Source organism: Drosophila willistoni, unplaced genomic scaffold (genome assembly GCF_018902025.1).
Source record: "Drosophila willistoni isolate 14030-0811.24 unplaced genomic scaffold, UCI_dwil_1.1 Seg169, whole genome shotgun sequence".
Lineage (NCBI taxonomy): Eukaryota > Metazoa > Arthropoda > Insecta > Diptera > Drosophilidae > Drosophila > Drosophila willistoni.
In genome coordinates, this window is record NW_025814128.1 from 5,604,598 (window position 1) to 5,626,478 (window position 21,881).

The following is a 21,881-nucleotide window of genomic DNA, read 5'->3' on the forward strand; positions in this document are numbered from 1 at the left end:
TTTCAAAAAAATTTCAGATAAGCAGGATTCCGATTTACAATATCATAATAAGAAGAAAAAACCTATAAGAATGAAACAATTTACGTCAAGATCAATAAAAGATTGGGCTCGAAATTAACCCCAAATTTTAAAAAAGAAAAAATAGCTGCAGATTTAAACACAAAAGTCAACACCGTATCAGACAGGATAGTGAACAAGAACCAACTAAAATACTGACCAACATCCATCTTTGACAGGTTAATCTTGATACCAGTCTGTCGGTGTTAAGATAGGTCGTACAGAACTCAACAAAAACAAATCCGTATTACCCTTTCTTAATTTACGAAATAACTCGCATCGAAAATGAAATGAAACGATTAAATCCAATGAGATTCAGAGCCAAACGCTTTCTCGATATACTTGGAACAGCGTGGAAGTGGCTCGCGGGTACCCCGGATCACCAAGTCCACAAGATTGTAATCGATAAAATTAATGAACAGCTAAAAAATAATAATAAACAAGTAATTACTAACAACTTAGTAGAGAATAAGATAAGTGATTTAAATAAAATAACTAATACTTTATTGCTTCAATTAAAACCCGAAACAGACCAAAAAATATAAATAAATATAATAATATAATAATATTCAAATAAAGCATATTCAGAGAACAAATCACTTATGTTATTTACGCAATAGATTGGGCCAAGGCCAACGCAATAAACTCTTTAATTTTATCACCAGCAGAGATTAACATTATCGAAACAATTGCTGAGGAAAGCTTAGCGTTTGCAAATATTGAAGAGCTGATAGAATTTTCCGAAGTAAGCATTGCTTCCGACGGCAGAGCTCAAGAACAATATACAAAAATCATGGCACTACCTATAAAATATGAAAAAACAATTGAAAAAATAGACTATGGCCACATTTTAAAATGTAATTAACCATATTTCAGGTTAGCTAATAAGAATAAATGTAAAAACCAAAATAACAAGATGTTATGTAAACTGTAAGATATAATTGACATAAAAAATAGCAAATTTATAGGAGCATATTTCCATAAAAAGAAACCAATTTGCCAAGGTACTACCAACCAACACGTTAAATCGCATTCAGAAGTGGCTCCCAGCAACATCTTGCTAAATCAATTTAGGGAATCATTAACGACGGAGAAATCCTCACGTTGCACACTGGGCTGAATTGCCAAATAAGTGGCATAAAGTCGAAAATTTTGTGGAAGCAAATAATAATTATACTAGAGTCCCTAAATAGGAAAAATCGATGATCGCTGTTACCAAACATGCAACCCTGTCATTTTTTGAGCGCTTGGCAAATTTACACAAAAGAAAAATAAGTTACTGTAAAAAATGGATTTTGGAGGCCAAGGTATGTAGAATGGATAAAACAAAACAATTTGGTGTTCAAATTTATTTTATTTTATATATGTGTACTGTTTTGTATTGTCCAAAAAGATAGAAAACTAAACATATGTGTTCGTCTTCTGTGGAGTAAAAACTAACCTTCTGCGTGTTTCTGCCATATGTAATGTATGTGAAAATAAAGTAGAGAGTGTGTATAAAAAGTTAGTAATAATCTTGTTTGCGGCTCTGGCGGTATTTTGAACTTGAAGATCATGTTGAGTTCTGTCATTCAACGCTGCTGGACGTATGAATGTACAGCGGCCGCAACTCTGCCGTTGTTGCAAACTGGATATTTGGCCAATTGACGGAAATAAATAATAACAATATATATATAAAATTATATTACTATCACTAATACATAAAAAATATTACAATTTTTGTACTTTATATGTAGTTCTCACACTTTACTTTGTGATCACGTATACGCACTGTTGCCTTATATGGGCTATTGGGGTAGGCGTGATCAAATGAACTTTAAATTTTGTTTCAATATTTAGAGTGCTATTCTTATCAAAGATATCAAGTTTCAGCTCGATATCTGCGTTATTCGACTTTATGCCACTTATTTGGCAATTCAGCCCAGTGTGCGTCGGCAGAAGCATCGGTTGTAAGGTCGAAGACTTTACACAAGAGACAATTCTCAAAAGCGATCTTAAAGCGTAGAGGCTCTTTGGCTCGGGATATTTCTGAATTGCCTTCACCTTTTCGGGATCAGTTTTTGTTCCGTCAATGGAGACGATAAAACTCAAATATTGAACGCTTTCTTTAAAATATTATATCTTTTCCTTCGACACTCGTCCTCGTTCTCAGAAAATATTAGCACGTCATATACGTATACGTAGCATATTTTCCCGATATGTTCCCTTAGAACATCATCGATTGCTCTCTGCAAGATGCTTCCTGCATTATTCAAACCAAACGCCAAAAAGGCTTTTTGTCGCGATCCTTTTAAGCTCAATCAACCATATTGCAAGTTTAATGTCGTGAAAAAATTTGCCTTTTCAAAATTATTTAGAATTATTGGAACGCTTGGCTTTGCGTCGGTACACGACCGTAGTCGTTTGCTTCTGTTATCGCTTGAGTCCAAGCCTTTTTTTGTCAACAACCCATGCAGGACTATTGTACGCAGACCGAGATGGTCTTATATTGCCGTCCTTAAACTGAGAGATTTCGTTGTTGGGGTTAGCCGTTGATAAGATCCAACTCAAGAGATGACATTGGTAGATAAGGGCGATATAAGGTTAAGTATCTAGATCACTGTCCTTGTGGCTCAGCAATGATTGTAAAATGGAATTACTTGGGTGACGGAGTAATGTGTCTTTATTGTTAAAGCGTTTGTACAAAACTGAATATATTGAAGGAAAGAAAAGAGAACTAAGCAAATACGTTAATGAGATATAAAATGCGACTTATTTATGTGAAACGATATCCAATTCGCGGATGTCAACAGATTTATTTCTTATCGCAGCTAGTCTGTCTAACTTGGTTCAGCGTCACCGGAAGAAGATGGAGCTTACTAACAATCGATACTTAAAATACTGACAGCGATAGATATTTAACATTAATCAAACATAACGATAGTTCATTAATAAATAACATCTTACAACTCGGCCGTCCTGACGAAATATCGACCTTGATTCTAGTTGCTAACAAGGGGGGTAAATAATAACATTAAATGGCTAGTGTTGCTTTTGTTTAGCTATCAGAAGTGCAGTCTTTATCAGGGGCTATCCATAGCTTCAGTTTAGAGGGTTCTAGTACCCCATCATTCGGCAGTTGGGTGAGCTGAGAGCCCTCCACATCCCGGATGATATACCGGTCATTCGGAAGTTTTTTATGAACAACGTAAGGGCCACGATACTGCCTGATAAGTTTTTTGTTTGTACCTGCCGAAGTATCCACATTCTTGATAACTACGAAATCACCCTCATCAAAGCTAACAGCAGGGAGGCGATGCATGGCATAATACTCAGCATTATATTCTTGAGACTTGACAATATTACGGAAGGCTATCTCCGGACGTCTACCTCCAAGGCATCAACCTCCGCCGTCCTCTCATCCAACCGTTTGGTTAGTTCATCTACTACAACGCCTCGCTGTTCGATTCCGAATAGGAGTACGGAAGCGGCAAATTTTGTTGTGGAGTGGACGGAGTTGTTCAATGCAAACTCTTATGTTCGGCAGTTGTTGGACCCAATCCGCGTGGTCTACGGGATCCATTAGTTTACTTAACATAGGGCCCAAGACACGGTTAACCCGCTCGACTTGGCCGTTGGCCCGGGGTGAGGCAGTGGCATTCTGCACATGAATTATATTATTGGCCCTCAGAAATTCTGCAAATTCGTTGGGGTACACTCGTCGGGGACAGACGGTACACTATTCCGTCTCGCAGTTCGAAATCTGCTATTTCGTGTTTCTCTAAATCATCTTGGAGTTTGACAATCTCAGGGTCACGGTTCTGAGTTAACTGCAGTTGGAAGTCGAGGTTTAGATCGTCAACGTATGCGGCGGTTTCTATTCTGCTTAAAGCATCGGCAGTATGCGGTGTACAATCGTGTAGTTGTAATTTTCTAACAGCAGGGCCCAGCAATCTTAGCGGAATGTCTACCGTTTCTTAGTGTCTAGTATGTATGGATATGTCTACGCCAGGGAATTACAATCCGTAACGATTTTGAACGGGATGAACTTAAGGTATGTTTCAAAACGTTTTAACGCGTAGATGATCGCTAACGTCTCTAGTTCATAACTATGTAGTTTCGATTCAGCGGCGGAGGCTGTATTAGAGAAGTAAAACACTGGGTGAAGTTTACCGTCGGTTTGTTTTTGGAGGAGCACTGCTCCGAAACCAGTTGAACAAGCGTCGCAGTATAACTCTGTTTCAGACTTCGTGTTATATATGACCAACACGGGGGATTCAATCAGTTTCGACTTCAGGGTTCGGAAGGATTCGAGGCACTCCTCGGAGAAGACCTAAGGGGTATCTTTTCTCAACAGCCGGGACATCGGATATGCAATCTTGGCGAAACCAGATACAAATCGGCGGAAGTACTCAAATAAGCCTATGCAGCTCTCTAATTCCTTGCTATCCCTCTATATCGCCCGAAGATGACCTGGTTTAGGCGTTATACCGGCAGAATTAGCTAAGTAACCCAAGTACTCTAGTTCTCTATACGCAAAACAGCATTTGACCAGCATGAGGCATATTTTTTTTTTTTTTTAAGTTTACAAAGTCTAATGGTAGTCTAACCAGATACAAAGCGTCGGAAGTACGAAAATAAGCCTAAGCAGCGCTCGAGTTCCTTGCTATCCCTTGGGGTGGGCACTGGTCGTCAGGAGTTACAAAGGCAGTATATTTGATTGAATTGGACAGAGTTCCGTTTTGTAATACAGTGGTACAAAGTTTATTCGCAGGCCCGAATTTCGGCAACATTCCCCTCCCAGCAAGCGAGCCACTGGAGCTTGCTTCATCTTTTCCGACATCGAGGACTGCTAACTTTACTGCTGGTCTGAAGAGGACACCTAATTGTGTTTGTCCAGGTATTACGACGCTGATTTTCGTCCACTATAAGTACGTTGCACGAATTTCGGCAACATTCCCCTCCCAGCAAGCGAGCCACTGGAGCTTGCTTCATCTTTTCCGACATCGAGGACTGCTAACTTTACTGCTGGTCTGGTGTTTGTCCAGGTATTACGACGCTGATTTTCGTCCACTATAAGTACGATGTCGCCTACACCAATTGGCTTTACTTTTTTAGGCCACTTGGACCTTCATGTTATGTTTGGTAGCATCTCTTTGACCCATCGTTTCCAAAATAGGTTGGCGAACATCCCACTCTGGCGGAACGACCATTTATAGTCGATTTCTTTCGGATCGCAAATCGGTTTTTTTCCATTTGATGAGCCAAGCAACAGATGATTTGGCGTAAGAGCTTCTTGATCTTCGTCGTCCAGGGACACGTATGTCAGGGGCCAGGAGTTGACCGTCATTTCCAGCTCTGCCATGGCGGTAAGAAGACTTTCATCTGAGAATTTTTGATTTGGTGTTATACGGTATAACACGGTTTTGACGGAACGCACCAAGCGCTCCCAGGCTCCTCCCATGTGAGGAGCTGACGGTGGGTTGAAGTACCACGATATTTCCTGCTGCGACAATTCTCGATGCATCTTCGCATCATCCAGTTGAAGTTTGTCTCTAAGAAAGACATCGGTCCCTCGAAAATTAGTCCCGTTATCGCTATATATTTCCTTTGGTGTGCCTCGCTCGGCGCGATGTATGGCGTCTTAAGCCCATTAGGCATGAGTTTGTGGTTAGACTATGCACGATCTCAATGCTTATTGCTCGCATAGAGAGGCAGGTTATCAGCATGCCCCATCTTTTCAATGACTTTCTTCCATCTATAACTGTTAGCGGTCCAAAATAATCCGCAACCCAGTCTAGCCCTCGGTAGGGGCGCCATTAAGGGTGCAATAGGTCGAGCACTACTCAGCTTACATTGTTGGCAATTTCGACGAATCTCTTTAAGGAGAGGTCTTAGTTTTGGAATAAAATATTTTTGCCTCACCTCATTTACTGTAGTCTCATGATTCATGTGATACTATTTTTCATGGTAGTGCCGGACTATCAGCTTTGTAACCCAGTGTTGGGTGGGTAGAGCGATTCGTCCTTCAGGGATGCCAGCGAAGCGACTGGCTCGATCGCGTACACACAATACTCCATGGTCATTTAGGAAGAGTTGTAACCTCCATAGTGGACTGCTCCGGCAAACGTGGTGGCGGTTTTCGATGGCTGTGTACTCTTCGTTGTAACATTCCTGTTGTATGTTCCGGTATAGAAACATTCTGGCTTCATTAATTTGGGATGCCAGTTGGTTTGTATTCTCATTTGATTTACGTATTTTCTTGATCAATTTCCTCTTATACGCAAGCCAACATGCTATTGCTCTTGTCAATCGATTCCATTTTGAAAAGTACCCGTAATTGATTCTTGCTGGTTCCCTTCGCATGTGAAGGAAACGAGGACGCAGTTCCTCAGTGACTGTCCTTTCATTACCAAGAGGGGTATCGAGAGCGGCTGCAACGGAGCTACCTTGGATTTGCCCGAAACGAGACTCAAAAGTATTTGGTTATTTTGTTCGATACGGAAATACGCAACGGCAGAGTAGGCGTCTTCTCCCGCACCTACGAATACGTGAATTTGATCTCGGCAGTCTTGTGCATGCCAATTTTTAAAATAGCATATCCTGCAGATTGGGTGGTATTTCCTCATCCCAATCAATCTTCGATCGCCAAACTTGTTGGAGCAGTATTTTGAGATACATCATTATACAGGATACAAAACCCATGGGGTCAAAAACTGACATCAAAACTTGTAAAATTTCCTTTTTGGTTGGTGCGACTTTTGTCGCTATTATGTTGCGCTTCAGGCGTACAAACTTTAGTGCATAGGTGAAGGCATCTTGACGTGGGCTCCACCGCATGCCCAATATTTTCTCATAAGAGTGTATCTCTTCACTGTTAAAGAACTGTTTTTCTTCGTAGGTTGTTGTGTCGCGAAGCGCAGCGAGTACCCGTTTGGAATTCGAACACCACTTGCGCACATGGAAACCCCCGCGTGCATGGACTTCTCTAACTTCCATCGCTAATGTAATGGCGTCTTCTTCTGAATGGCGTGAATCGATGTAGTCGTCAATAACTGTCATCTGAGTAGTTAGCGTGATATACCATTGCAATGCCTTTACCGCATTGTCCTGGACCTTGGTCATGTCGTTCCTTTGTTGTTCCATTAGTTTCATCTGATTTTCAATTGTGGCTTCATCTCGCTTAATAATATTTATCGTTGAATCAATTACAGATGTCTGATTTTGCAGCAAGTTCAATAAGTAATCTTCATTTGATTTAACCTTTCGTATGGTGCCTGACATCTCTGTTGCATACTTTGAGTCCAGCACACCAAATAAGCCGTTCGCAATGTTCCCAATTATATCTAAAGGCGATCGTCGTTGGCGTTCTATGTGAAGGAGATCATTTCCTGTCCGTAGCTCTAAGTTGACATGCTCGAACTGCCTCTGCATTGCGGTGCATGCCTCTGGAACCTTCATTAACACGCATATTTCTTCAACCTTTACTACTCCGTCTGAAAATGTCTTCAGGTCGGCCCAATATGGTTCGAGATCGTAGAATGCCACAATAGTCCAGTCAGACGTTGCCATCCTTCCTGTGCCAATACTTTCATAGTATATGCCTGGTTTGGGGTTGAATCGAGTTATATTAGTTCTTTGGGCAAATGCTATAGGCAATAACAACAGCATTAGGCAGATCGTCATTGCCAACGGTGGCAGACCGATCGATAAGCGTCTTTTGTTTTTGGTTCTGCGTTGTCCTTGATACCAGTCTTTTTGGGAATTCGATTCTGTGTCATCTGCCTCGATTTTACGTTTTGTCGCCGTCTCTCTAAGCAAGGGGGCCAATTTATGGATAGCCCGCTTGTAGGTGCCTCTGTCTGTTTTAACGTCTACCACCCGGACGTATCCATCCAGGCCTGGATATAATTTAACAATTCGTCCAATTGGCCACTGCAAAATTGGCACATTATCCTCATTTAGAATTACCATCATGCCTTCTTTGACATTGTTATATGGTTTTTTCCACTTGGATGTACCCTGCAATTCTTGTAGGTACTCTTGCGACCATTGTGTCCAGAATGTATGCTTAAGCCATTGCACTAATTCCCATTGCTCTGGAATCGATCGCTGTGTTATTGGCTCTGCATCTGGTTGGGCTACTAATGGTTCTCCGATCAATAGGTGGCCTGGGGTTAAAGCTGTTAAGTCGTTGGGATCGTCTGAGTTTGGCGTTAACGGACGAGAATTCAGCACTGCTTCAACATTGACAATGATGGTGGTATGAACTTAAATTGCCCTCCTTTTTGATTGCAAAATTCCTTGATACTACCTGCTGCCGTTTCTGAGTGTATTGTATCGGTCAGTTCCTTAAGTTGGTTGTTTGCTCCAACAAAGTTTGCTGCATTATCGCAGTATAATGTCTGGCATCTTCCTCTGCGCCCAATAAAGCGCTGAAGCGCACCCACAAATGAGGAGGTGGACAGGTCACCGACCAACTCCAAGTGTACTGCCTTGGTTGCAAAGCATACAAATACTGCAATGTAGGCTTTGTCGGGACGTTTTCCTCGAACCTTATGGTGGATCCAGAATGGTCCACAATAGTCTACTCCGGCATTGAGAAAGGGTCTATTCTGAGATACCCGATGCTCAGGTAAGTCGCCCATGACTTGTTTAAAGAACTGAGGCCGGTACTTGGTGCATACTACGCAGCCCTGGATCACATTCCGGACCATCGGTTTCACCTTAATGATGTGGTACTGTTGCCGAGCTATTCCGCGAAGTGCCTCATGTCCACAATGAAGATTCTCTTCATGAAGTTTTTACCACCGGATCATTATACGGCAAGAGATATGGATTCCTTGTTTCCGTTGATACTGGTGCTTGTTGTAGCCTAGTTGCTACTCGTATGATTAAATCTTCATCCAGTATTAGTGGCAATGTTGCCACCGTGCTTTTGCGATCTAGCGGTTGATCAGGTCGTTTCTTTAAGTGCCGTAATTCATATGCAAATCCTGTTTCTTGAATTTGCTTAATGATCACTCACCGTGCTTGGTCCAACTCTTCCAACTCTAACTGAGCCGTTGGTTTCCTGTTCTGCTTGTGACAAAACCGTAGCACATACGCCACTATTCGCTGTAGCCGGTAAAACGAATTTCTGTGATTTACCGTATATATCCATTCATTCTTGTTGTTTGCCGTGGCAGTCACCACGCTGAATACCTTGGTTTTCTTCTCAGCGGTATCCATCGTGTGCTCTGTAGGCTTAAATGGTGCCAGCCACGTTGTGGTCCATGCAAAAATAGTGGTCCATACAACCATAATGTATGTGTGCTAAGCTGAACTGCTGATATGCCTCGAGACAGAACATCAGCTGCGTTGAGCGCTGATGACACATGACGCCATTGCCTTGGATGTGATACTAAGTGTATTTTTGTCAACCGATTAGCCACAAACGTGTGGAAATGTGATGCCCGTGAATTAATCCACGAGAGTACTACTGTTGAGTCTGACCAGAGAAATGATTCCACACTTTCTGATCCGAATTGGAGATCCTGTCGAACTCTATCCGTTCCAGCCGGGGCAGTGTCTGTTTTTCCAGGGGAGCCACTCTCGACTTGGCGCACAACAATCTGACCGAAATTTGGCCATTTTTATAGGTTGATCGGACACAAACTGCCGCACCATACGCCTTTTCTGATGCATCAACAAATGTATGCAATTCCTTTGTAGTGGGGACCTTGCCATCAAAAATATGCCTTGGAATTTTCATGTGGTTTAGTGCCTGTACATCCTCTCGGTAAGCTTCCCATTGCTTCTCCAAATACGGCGGTAGGTCACCATCCATCTCAATTCGTTCGGTAGCAACATGTTGAAGAAACATTTTCGCTCTTACCACTACCGGTGCGAACAGTCCTAGAGGATCAAAGATTTGACCGACTTCAGATAGCACCACTCGTCTGGTTATTCCTTTTGTATGTCTTTGAGCCTTTCCACATAATTGGTCTTCTTTGGGTGCCCATATGATTCCCAATGTTTTGACACTTGTTTGTTCCAGAGTGTCACCGAGATTGATGTCACCAATCGTATCTTCCTTTGGAATTTCCTTTAGAAGTTGACTGCTATTTGAACACCATTTTCGTAAGTTGAAACCCTTAGGTCTCAAGATTTCTAGAAGCTCTTGTCTTATTTGCAGGGCTTCTGGTAAACTGTCTGCTTCTGTGAGACAATCATCAACATAAAAGTCATTTTTTAATGCTGATGCTCACGACGACAATTTTTCAATGTTTTTCAGTGCCAAATATTCCAGACACTTCGTCGCTAAATATGGGGCTGACTTGGTTCCATAAGTTACCGTTTTTAAACGATAAAACTTTAGTTCTTGACTTGGATCCTCTCTCCACACAATCATCTGATTGAATTGATCGGCAGGGTTTATCCAAACTTGACGATACATTTTTTCAATATCTGCCGTGAACACATATTTGTGTGTCCTGAACCGCAGAAGAATTGAAAAGAGTTGACTCTGTACAACTGGTCCAGGATATAAAATGTCGTTCAGTGATTTTCCTGATGACGTTTTGCATGATGCATCAAATACCACTCTTAGCTTGGTGGTGGTAGTTTCTGGTTTTAGTACACAATGATGCGGTATAAAGTAATGGTTTTTGGGAATTTGTTCTACAATTACTTGCTTCATATGTCCAAGCTGTTCATATTCTGACATAAATTTTACATACTCCTTTTTTATGTCAGGGTTCATTCGCCTCTCTAACGACATGAATCTTCTTATGGCTACTTCCCGAGATTCTCCAAGAGATGACGCCTCTTCAGCAAATGGAAGCTTTACAATTAGTCCGCCGCCGCGTGTAGGTTATCGAGGAAGAATTTTTCACAATACTCTTCCTCCGGACTCCTGTACCTTTTTATTGGCTCTAGTGTGTCTAGCTGCTAGAATCTTTCCAGTAATTCCTCTGGATTCGTCATGCCTACCATACATGTGATTGAAGCTGACGTTGACATATTAATTCTGCCAGCAACAATCCATCCAAACTCTGAGTTTTGTAATGTTGGACGGTTTCGATTGCCCCGTCTCCTTTCTGGTAGCAGTATAGCATAGTGATCATCAGCTCCCAACAGCATATCAATTTTTCCGGGTTTATCAAATGTTGGGTCCGCTAATTGAATGTTGTCTGGTAATGTGACTTTCTGCGTTATTTGTTCTGTGGGTTGGTCACCTATTATGTGTGGCAATACAAATGCCTCAACTAGCATTGCGAACTTGTTGTATCTTGACCTTACAACCAAGCTTACTCGCACCTTGCATGAGTCTCGCTAATTTTTAACGATAACTTCTTTACCAGTCTCTCTGAGACGAGATTTACTTGAGAGCCGCTATCCAGGAGTGCTTGAAATTATCCTTTCCTTTCATTGATCCCTTTTACCACTACCTTGGCCGTTGCCAACAGAGTGTATTTTCTGCCAATTTAATACGCAGAAGCTGCAGAAGCAGATGTAGCAATTTGGTTGCCTGTTTCTAAATGCAACATTGTGTTATGTTTTTTATCGCATTTAGAGCATCCCCTCCAAGAGCAATTTTTTGCCATATGGTCCGGCTTGAAGCAATCGACACACAATTTGTGTCTCTGCACCCAATTAAGCCGTTCGCAGTGTTCCCAATTATATCTAAAGGCGATCGTCGTTGGCGTTCTATGTGAAGGAGATCATTTCCTGTCCGTAGCTCTGAGTTGACATGCTCGAAGTGCCTCTGCATTGCGGTGCATGCCTCTGGAACCTTCATTAACACGCATATTTCTTCAACCTTTACTACTCCGTCTGAAAATGTCTTCAGGTCGGCCCAATATGGTTCGAGATCGTAGAATGCCACAATAGTCCAGTCAGACGTTGCCATCCTTCCTGTGCCAATACTTTCATAGTATATGCCTGGTTTGGGGTTGAATCGAGTTATATTAGTTCTGGTTATATTAGTCCACCCAATTAAGCCGCTCTGCGGCGGATTTGATTTTGAACTTTTCACATTGGAAGAGTTTGTGCTTTGCTCTTTCGCAGAAAGCACACAGGGTACTGTTTGTCCCAGATGCTGTTGCGCATGTCTTCCTTGGACTTGGTTTTTCAATGCTGCGATTTTCGTTTCTTGGTTTCCCAATCGCCTCCAATAGGAATAGGAAGTCCTTTACTTCCTGCAGATCCCTTGTGTTGGAAAGAGATTCCTCATATAGTGCGTCGTTGAATCTATCCAATTTTCTTGTCATATGAAACATTATGACAGCATCTGACGATTCCATATTGACGCCTACATTTTTTAAGGCTTGCAATGATTCAAAAATGTTATCATGCAAATTCTTTATAGAAGCTGCGTCATTTCCCACATTTGGGTGATCAAACAGCTTTGCTAGTATGGCTGTTACTAGAACTCGTTTGTTATTAAAACGTTCCTACAACACTGACCAAGCAGTGTTGTAATTGGCTTCTGTTAATTCCAGGTGCCGTATCAATCTCTCTGCTTCTCCAGAAAGGTTTGATTTTAAGTACCACATTTTCTCTATCGTGGATACATTTGACTCATGAGCCACCTTTTTATAGATGTCATGAAATTGTTGCCATTTCAGATAATCCCCATCAAATTTTGGAATGGGAATTTTGGGTAGTTGCAATGATTGTATCGATTGCAGTACAGGTGGTGATTGTATCACTACATTTTCTGCTGGTGCCACACAGAATTTCAGCATTGTATTTTCTGCGGACACAAACGTAGCTATATTAAATCCTGCTTCGGCTGGATTTTCAACTAGCCGATGAATCTCATAATGGATTTCTTCAATTTGCATCCATAATTTTTCGAATACCGATTTGTAAGTCATTTTATCTTCAGGCACAATTTGTCTTAACGTCCTGGACAATGACTCCAGCAGAGCACTTTGCTTACGAACCAGTGGTTTGATCATGACTCGCTCTTCCTCTCGTTGGCGAGCTTGTCTCTCTAGCTTTATTCTTGCCAAATGGTCCTTCCAATCTTCCACTATATTAGATACAACCGTCTTCATTTTGCTGAAATAGTCCGTTACAAAGTAGTCATCTTCAGTTGGCACGTTATTAAATTTGTCCATCAACTCCTGATGACTTTTCTCGAAGTTCTCCCACATGTATTCCAGGAGCTCAAGTTTCTCCTCGAAATAAGATGGCTTCGTTTTCCTGGCGAAAGAATCTTTTTTGGTATTCCGAATAAAGGCCTGGATTGCCTCTCTTCGTTCTGTCTGCTGTTTATAAAACTCCTCCATGTTCTTTTATATTCTCATGTAATTGCTTATCTGTACTAGTACTTGACCCGATGGGAGTTTATTTATTTTGTCAAAGACAGGGAACGTTCCGACTCGTTCCTAAAATTGGTCAAGTGTAGCACAAATAAGAATAAGAAATAAATCGAAGTTGCCTTTTGATTAGTGTTTTAACAATAGTTTTATTTTTATTTCCAATATACCTATTCTTTTACACTGATAACTGCCACGACAGTGAAAACAATTTTTTGAGTTTCTTTTCTTTGTTTAAAAAATTGCTGATCAATGCCAAAATCTATACTCGTGCGTACTACCTGGGTTACTGACCGAGTTAACTAGGTCAGATATTGCTGACGCCAGGGAATGCAACAGAGTTGAGTTGATCAAACTTTATTTTATATAAAAATAACTTTTTATGATTTGGTCGCCTCGTTGATACAAATCGTTGTTAAATGTTTTTTATAAAGTGATCGCCTAGTTGATCAACTTTTATTCAATGCAGAAAAACCAACTCCTAGTTTTCCAATAAATGGTTTTTATTCGCCAAGGTGGCTACGCAATGATTGCCAAGTTAATCAATTGCGATGTTTTTAGTCGGGACCCCAGATTGATGTGAGATGTTCATCAATTTGTGCCCTCGCTTGGGATTGTTGTGTCCAAAGCGTGCAAAGAAAGTAGTCGCCTAGTTGACCAGTTTCCTTTTTGGTAAGAGATTGGTCGCCTGAGTTGACCAAATGTTCTCGCTTGATGACGGTTTCACCAAGTCTGTTATTTTTTTAACTTGGAGCCGCCAATGTCGGGGTCACCAAAATGTTCAATGAAAGACGTTATTGTTTCTTGAAGTTATTAAATGTTTATTTATTTATATATATATATAGGCACTAGCACATAAACCAGTGACTAAAGGTTGTCGCAACCAACACATAAATTGGGTGGACCTCGGAGTGAGATTACAAAGGTAGAGATGGGGGCCAAAGACACAGCGATGCACACCTGACGTAGCTACAATTGGTATCTGATCTTACTAAGAATAATGCATTTCTTTTATAGTACAAAATAGCGAGCTCACCAGTGCATAGTTTGACATAGTGTTAGGTCAGCAAAGTACGTTTTTATTGATTAACTAGGTCTTTATTGTTTACTGCTGACCATATCAGATCTACTTATGACTGATGAGCCATCGATATCTATAATCGGGTTACATACTTAATTGACATACATTTCCATTTGTTCTATATTATAATTGTCTTAATGTTAGCTTATTTTATATAATCAAAACACCAACACTGTCCTTGTTTTGAGATTCTCAAGTTCAGCTGCTTGGATTCCGGCTCCTGCCGACTAACATCGCCGCTCCATCTAATGCATAGGGGATTGGCAAAACTATTCACTTCGAGCGCATCAGCCAATTTTTTTTTTCTACAAGTGTTAGAGTCGATCCGTCGTGCATAAATGCGTTCTCTTCTTGACGCTTTCTAGTGATATGTTGGGCGTCGATACACGACTCGCCGCTTCAGCCAACTCAAACAACCAATCCGCTAGGTGCTGTATGTTCGGGTAGGGTATGGATTAAGCTTGCCCTTTGGAGGAGGCAAATTTCGCACATTCTCCATCAACAGTTTTATTATGTGTTCCGGACGTCCAAAGTACTTATAACGCTCGGCAGTATTTCTGGGAACAGTAAGCTGTCTCGCACGGCTTCAAGACATCTCTGCAGACGCATAGCGTTCTCCTCGTTGCTGAATCCACCGATTCGGGTGCTAGTTTCATAGGTGCTTATAAAGAGTGGCCATTCTCTTGGATCTCCTTTAAAAACTGTTAATTCCCTCGGCATTGATTGTCGAGCATCTACTTGTTGTGGTGTTATGCCATTGGTTTTGCACAGCATGCTCTGAGCTCTGGTACTCGTCGCCTGTGGAGTGTTGGTGGCACTATCATTCGTCATCACTATGTATCGAAGTATAGAGATATTCGTCCTCTAATTGTTGCAAAAGTATTTGCCGATCTTCAGGCATAGCTTCATCTTCCACGTGCTGATCTTTATTACCTGGGTGGTTAACCTTGAAACGTGATTCAGTTCTTTAGGTCTCCGTAGCTCTATTACACCGTAGGAATTAAAGAATTTGCTCAAAATTCTTTACGAAAGTGTAAATTTAATTTCCAGTAGAAATTAAAAAAAATTGTTGCTCGTTCGACTAGTTAATAGCGCTCCGCCAGTGCCTTTAAAATAAATTTAGTCCATCTAATCCTCAAGTTAGGTCAGCGTAAGCTTTTTAATTCTGCAAATAATTTCAGGTTATTTTACAAATTTCTTATAACTAATAATTGTACAATCTCATTTCACTTACTCTAGTCTTGGCTACGAAAAACAACTGAACACGCAGTTCTTATGTATGTACTTAGATCAATGCAGCTGCGTATTTTTCGCGCTTATGTGTCTACCTTTATATAATAAAGTACCGCAAGAGTAAGATGAGAGAGAGAGTTTTAGAGTTTTCAAAGAGCGCCATTCTGTTTGTTCGGACAGAGTTCCGTTTTGTAATACAGTGCTACAAAGTTTATTCGCAGGCCCGAATTTCGGCAACACCAGCTTTTAAGAGATCATCACAGGGGGCGGGGACGGCAAGAAATGGGAATTTGGCTAGTCAGTTCTATTTTCATGTCATAATGGGCTTAACTAAATCTGGGGAAACCTGTACATAAGCAGTGGAAATAGTAGACTTTAAGTCTAAAGTGGGCTCTATATCTAAAGTGGGCTCTATATCGAACTTTGACTCATCGACAGCAGGGACCTCAATGACATTTATGGCATCATTCAGTGTTTCCGGAGGTACAGCAAAAGTTTCTAGAAGGGGAGAATTAGACAACACTTCGGCAGATACAATCCTGTTCTTATCGTGCAGTGAGTTTCGCATCTATACATTCAGTAGGTTTATTCATAAGTAACATACATTCTTTTCTTTATTTCTTTTCCTTAAGTTTACAAAGTCTAATGTTAGTTTTATACAGAAAATCTCTACCTATAATTATTGGCAGTTCGTTATTCGGCAAAACTTCAAACGTGTGTATTGTCTCAGTACTGAGGAAGTGGACAATACACTGAACCCTACCCAGTGACAGAAGTTGACTATTTCCTAAACCACGGCAGTTCAATCTACTAGGGCTAAGACGGCAGTAGGAAACTATTCGGGCTGCCCGAATCGAGAAAGGAGAAAGGAGAAAGGAGAAAGGAACAAAAGCAACACTCACCAATTGTAAATGGTTTAGTCTAACTTCCACATCATCAGCGGCGGCGGCAGTGGTGGCGGGCGCAGTGGTGGCGGCGGCAGTTCCAATCCGAGACGGGCAACTTTTATAGATGTGGCCCACAATGCCACACTTAAAACAGGAATTCGGCGGTCTGATCGGTTTCGACCATTGGTGTTTAGAATGCCGCCATCCCGAGCATTTGAAACATCGGGTCTCACTCGTGGCAGGGCCTGAAGATTTGCTCACGGACGACAAGGCAGTTGGTGTTGGCTGCACCTTTACACTGACCCTTTGCTTGGCGGCGCAGCCTGTACACGGGAGCGCTCGTAGCGTTCCAGGAGGGGCTTCAGCTCAGCCACCGTACGAACTCAGTACAACATACTGACTCTAGTAGAGTTGTCCCGCAGACCGTCGATGATCAGGTCGACGAGCTCGTTCTCCGGAATCGGGGCATTCATTGCAATCTGCTGCATCTCGATTGCAAATCTCAAGCATCCTTCGCCTGTTCTAATGCGCCGGCTACTCAGAGCGTGGTACACCTCTTCGATACTGCGTGAGCGTCCAAATTTTCTGAGAAGGATTGTTTTAAATTCTCCGTTGCTGTGCACAGACACCGTGCGAAGCAACACCGCCGCCGTACCCTCCAGCATGTGACGACATGCAACCAGGCGTAGATGGTCGTTTAACTGCAGTATCTCGAACGCATCCTCCAAATCGTTCAGCCATTTTTTAACATCGTATAGAGTATCGGCAGAGAGTCGAGAAACAATGCTCTCGATAAGGCTCAGGTCACTGACCTGCTGTCTCGGTGCTAGATGTTTGTCCACACTCTGTTGCAGCTTGAGGATCTGCTGCTGCAATTATAGCAACTCATGCTGTTTTCGTAGCGTTATCAGTTACTAGTCCAGGCTGGAAGACGGAAGCAGCAGGCGTGACGACAGTAGCGGAAGACGGCACGGAGGGCACTACGGCAGGCATGTCTTCCCATTGGTCAGCGGCCAAGGGAACGTCAGAGTCAGTGACGGGTGCGGCAAGCGAGGCAGCAGTATGTACGGCGGCATGCATGGCATCCAGCAGGGCAGCAGGCGTCATCGTCAGTTGAAGAGCAGGAGTAATACCGGAGGTACCAGTGGCGCGAATCGCGGCCGACTGTACAGCGGGCAGGGCAGCGGTAGGCTAGGTAGCGGCAGTCGGGTACTGCAGAGGCAGCCATGGAAGCAGCGGGCATGGCAGCAGCAGATATAGCGGGTACTGCAGCGGCGGGCACAGTAGTGGGCATGGCAGTGGCGGCGTCAACGGCAGTGGCGGGTGTGGAAGCGGCCGTCTTAGACGCAAAGCGTGTGGCCTTCGTCCCAGCCGATGAAGTACCACCAGGTTTGGCGGCAGGCGACGACAGCGCCGATTCTTCGCTGTCTCGTGTGGCGGTGCCCAGAGCTCTGATCACGTCCTCTTTGGTGATTCCCATTGTGGAGCTGGTCAGGGCAATTTTCCCTGAAATGATTAAAAATTGTCAAAATTGGTGGCAAGACAGAAATATGTATATTTCTGATTTGTCATCCCACTTCTGAGATATAAAATGCGAATTACTTATGTGAAACGATAACCAATTCGCGAATGTCAACAGATTTATTTCTTATCGCAGCTAGTCTGTCTAGCTTGGTTCAGCGTCACCGGAAGAAGAAGGAGCTTACTTCTAGTGTGGCCTTAGGCCACATTCCGATGTGTTTCACATACTCAATTAATACTAACAATCGATACTTAGAAATTCTAACTTCGTACTAACAATCGATACTTAAAATACTGACAGCCTTATAAAATAAAAAAATTACATCTTACGGAGAACATGAATATAAAGCTAAACACATAAGAATAACATATACAATGTGTATGGTCGTTCTATGATTTCTTGGTGACACGCTGTGTCAGCGTATTTATGTTTATATGGAATCGGTTACATCGATGTTGCGACTGCACAGATTGTTCTAAGTCTTAGCGCCGGCGCAGTTGAATTGGTTGTTAGCTTGTATGTAAAATATTGATATTTTTAAGTTAAAACAGCAGTTAAAAGCTGTAAAATCAGCTGTTAAGAGATGGTGGATGTTGCCAGTGGGAGTCGTTGTTTCACATCCACCGTTAATTGCGATTATTCCCCAGATATGTATCAGTGGGAATTGTGCCTAATCTTCAATTCTGTTGTTATTGATGCAAGTTAGAGACAATAAATAGAAGTAATCTGAAATACAAAATTCAATGCAATGGACAAGGAAATACACCATGTAATAAGATATACATGGTATATGTAGGTAAGACCAAATATAAATTAAAAACTTGGTTCTGACATTACAAATCTGACTATACAATTAGATATTAGACAATTTCACCATGGAGATGCTACACATCGTTAAAGAATCCAAACGCCACGCGACCTAACTTTATGGTGCTCACATATACAGACATTTAATTCACAAAAATAAGTTTTAAGCTCCACATCGAACGGCGCTGTCATGTTAAATATTATATGTTTGAAATTAAAAACTTTGTAGTTGCCCTGCCGACGGTTGCTTATGCTCAACCGAAATATATCGGATTAAAAAAATAAAATTGGAAACTGCGGTTGTATATGTATAATAATTTTAATGACTTATGGTTACCCCGATAAAAGTATAACAAATTTTTACCTTTCTCGTTACATTTCGCTACAGTCAATCTGTAGCAGCTGTAAAATCATGAGATGTGTTGGTGATTAGGGGATGGTGCTAGTGGGAATCGGTATTTCACACTCACCGTCTGCGGGGAACAGTTGGATGTTGTTGGAGTAGGGTTTAAAAGATTTGAAATGTATGTATGTATATATAAAGATGTGTGATGGTCGCTAGTGGGAATTAGAGGAAATCACCGTCGCAATAGCATATCGATATTATTGGGTCCTCGATATCAATATTAGACATTTATGTATGTAATTTCAATCGTTTAATTTTCCCAAGTGAAAAAAAAACACCCAGAATCCTTACTTCGGGAATAATTTTATGCATTAAAAAAAAAAAAATAATTATGTCGAAAATAGTTGAGAACCCAGTTCTAATGCCGAATATGTTGAAACTCCTTCGAACCCTTGTACCAAAATTGACAAAAGAAAAATATAAAGGACAGTATGGTCGAATAGGGGTTATTGGTGGTTCTGCGGAGTATACAGGAGCGCCTTACTTTGCAGCTATAAGTTCAATGAAAGTTGGTGCGGACTTAGCTCACGTCTTTTGCCAATCGAGTGCCGCCACCGTTATTAAGTGCTACAGTCCTGATATAATTGTACACCCGGTGTTAGATAAGGAGAATGCTGTAGACATGATAATACCGTGGATTGAACGATTACACGTTGTTGTAAGTTGTGGCTAAGATGTATAGCAATTGTTACAAATTCAAGTACAATGAAGTTTATTCTGTTTGGTTTAACATTAACTTCTATTAGTTTTATTTTTTGAACAAGTACGTAATTGGCCTAAGCCGTATCGTTGGAAACCCTTGTAGAAAATATGTATAATAAAGAAAATCTTGTTTTCAATAGCATATCAGTGTACATACATACATACATACAACTTTGTTCACGAAAAAAGTGGAGTAGATGCTAACAAAGACTTCTGTTTTTTGACTTTAATTTTGTAAAATGGTATATAGGCATAGGAAAAACAAAAAAAAATCGTTAATTTTACTAATTTTTGGGTTGTTTTTCAAATTTTTTGTGAATCCCCATACATTTGGCTGTTCCCAAAAATAGCAGTGTTTCGTTTAGTTGCGAAAAAAGCAAATAAAAAGTTTACAAATCTGTCAGTAGTAAGTAATTACACAATTAATTAGATAATTATGGTGTACTATTATTTGCATCAACTAACGCTAAAATTTTCATGTTAGTCGGAAGAAGATGCAAAAACTTGGCAACAAAGGTAAAAAAAACCCAGAGGGCCGGGGCTAACTTTGTCCGCGTCAAAGTTTGTATACCCTTGCAACTTTTTTGGTAACTCTTTCCTTACCCATCAAAGTGGAAAAACGTTTTATCTAAAAAGGCCAATGTTTGCGAAAGAACGGCCAACAATCGTAGCATAGGAAAAAACTAAGTTATTGGACAAAGTCACAGTTTTCCACCGATCGTTTCTATGGGAGCTATATGATATAGTTACCCGATCCTTATCAAATTTGGCACAGTTATTAACAGATGTATTAAACTAACAAATGTTTAATTTGAAAGCAATCGCGTTAAAAGTAACGAAGTTATTGACAAAAGTCACTGTTTTCGAAAGATCGTTCCTATGGGAGCTATATGATATAGTCACCCGATCTTGATCAAAATATAGTGATCCGATCCGGCTGAATCCGAGATATACAACGCCTGCAGTGTATATAAGCCTACATGCAAAATTTCAGCTCTGTAGCTCTTACAATCTAGAAGGAGTTTGCGTTGATCCAGACGGACGGACGGACATGGCTATTTAAACTCGTCTCGTCGTGCTGATCAAGAATATATATACTTTATATGGTCGGAGATGGTTCCTTCTATGCGTTGCACACTTCTGACCAAAATTAATATACCCTTTTTGTAAGGGTATAAAAATCCTAAATTGAGTTGGATGTTCTGCATAGATGGTTTCCGCTGTCCTAGATTACCAAAACAAAAAAAAAAAGTGGCGTAAAAAGTGCAAAAACGGTTTCAGATAACAGGCAAATTGTTCGATACAGCAGATTCAATTCGTTTGCATCTTTCAATTCAGTCAAACATGTCGGTAAAGAATCTCACTTGTCAGCGTAGACTCCTAAAACAAGAGCTAATATCGCCAAGTTGAAGCAAAGTCCCACTCTTGAAACGTGTAAAAGCACGTTTGTATTTTGACAAAACTCCATATGAATCCTCACATTGTAAAGTAGCGTAATATTCTTGTGCCAGACGTCCGCAAAGTAGTCGTGTTTGGTGGTGCAGCGTCTAAGCAGTATGTACGTCGCCCAAAATATACGGAATATTACCAAACCACACGCAAAAACGCCTAAGGAATGGGAAATCATTTTAGGCATATTTTCATATAAACGTCTTTGTCCAATTCGAATCGAAATGTCTACATGAACATCATGAAGAAGTTCATGGTCTTCTATATCATATGGAATACGTCCATAAAGTGGGCATATGTCCGGTCCAACGACCCAAAACATAGGAGCAAGCTTTAAAAGGTTTTTTTAAATTGGTAACCCATCAACAATTTATTGGGAAACATTCAGAGAAGCTTCAGAAAGAAAAAATCGTCCAATAAAGCTTAACATTGGCAGATCTCTAAAAAA

The 21,881-nt window shown here is 41.2% G+C and overlaps 2 protein-coding genes and 1 long non-coding RNA gene across 3 annotated transcripts; 2 read left to right on the forward strand and 1 right to left on the reverse strand.

The window, feature by feature from the left end:
* Window positions 1-15,533: 15,533 nt before the first annotated feature.
* Window positions 15,534-18,053, reverse strand: LOC111519628 (transcriptional regulatory protein AlgP-like). Its single transcript, XM_023181285.2, has 2 exons — window positions 16,563-18,053; window positions 15,534-15,592 (listed from the first exon to the last, which is right to left on the reverse strand). The coding sequence occupies exon 1, from the start codon at window positions 18,025-18,027 to the stop codon at window positions 17,578-17,580; it is 450 nt and encodes a 149-aa protein (XP_023037053.1). The 5' UTR covers window positions 18,028-18,053; the 3' UTR covers window positions 15,534-15,592; window positions 16,563-17,577.
* Window positions 18,054-18,385: 332 nt separating this feature from the next.
* On the forward strand, window positions 18,386-19,181 carry LOC124460979. Its single transcript, XR_006954887.1, has 2 exons — window positions 18,386-18,865; window positions 18,927-19,181. It is a non-coding gene; the product is annotated as an uncharacterized LOC124460979 (long non-coding RNA).
* Window positions 19,182-19,518: 337 nt separating this feature from the next.
* LOC124460939 (ATP-dependent (S)-NAD(P)H-hydrate dehydratase-like) lies at window positions 19,519-20,018 on the forward strand. The gene has a single exon (XM_047012523.1). It carries the CDS (start codon window positions 19,614-19,616, stop codon window positions 19,953-19,955), a length of 342 nt encoding a protein of 113 aa, XP_046868479.1. The 5' UTR covers window positions 19,519-19,613; the 3' UTR covers window positions 19,956-20,018.
* The last annotated feature ends 1,863 nt before the right edge of the window (window positions 20,019-21,881 follow it).

Coding starts and splice junctions, on each gene's coding strand:
- LOC111519628 (XM_023181285.2), bottom strand. CDS start 18,027: ATGGGAATCACCAAAGAGGACGTGATCAGAGCTCTGGGCACCGCCACA.
- LOC124460939 (XM_047012523.1), top strand. CDS start 19,614: ATGTCGAAAATAGTTGAGAACCCAGTTCTAATGCCGAATATGTTGAAA.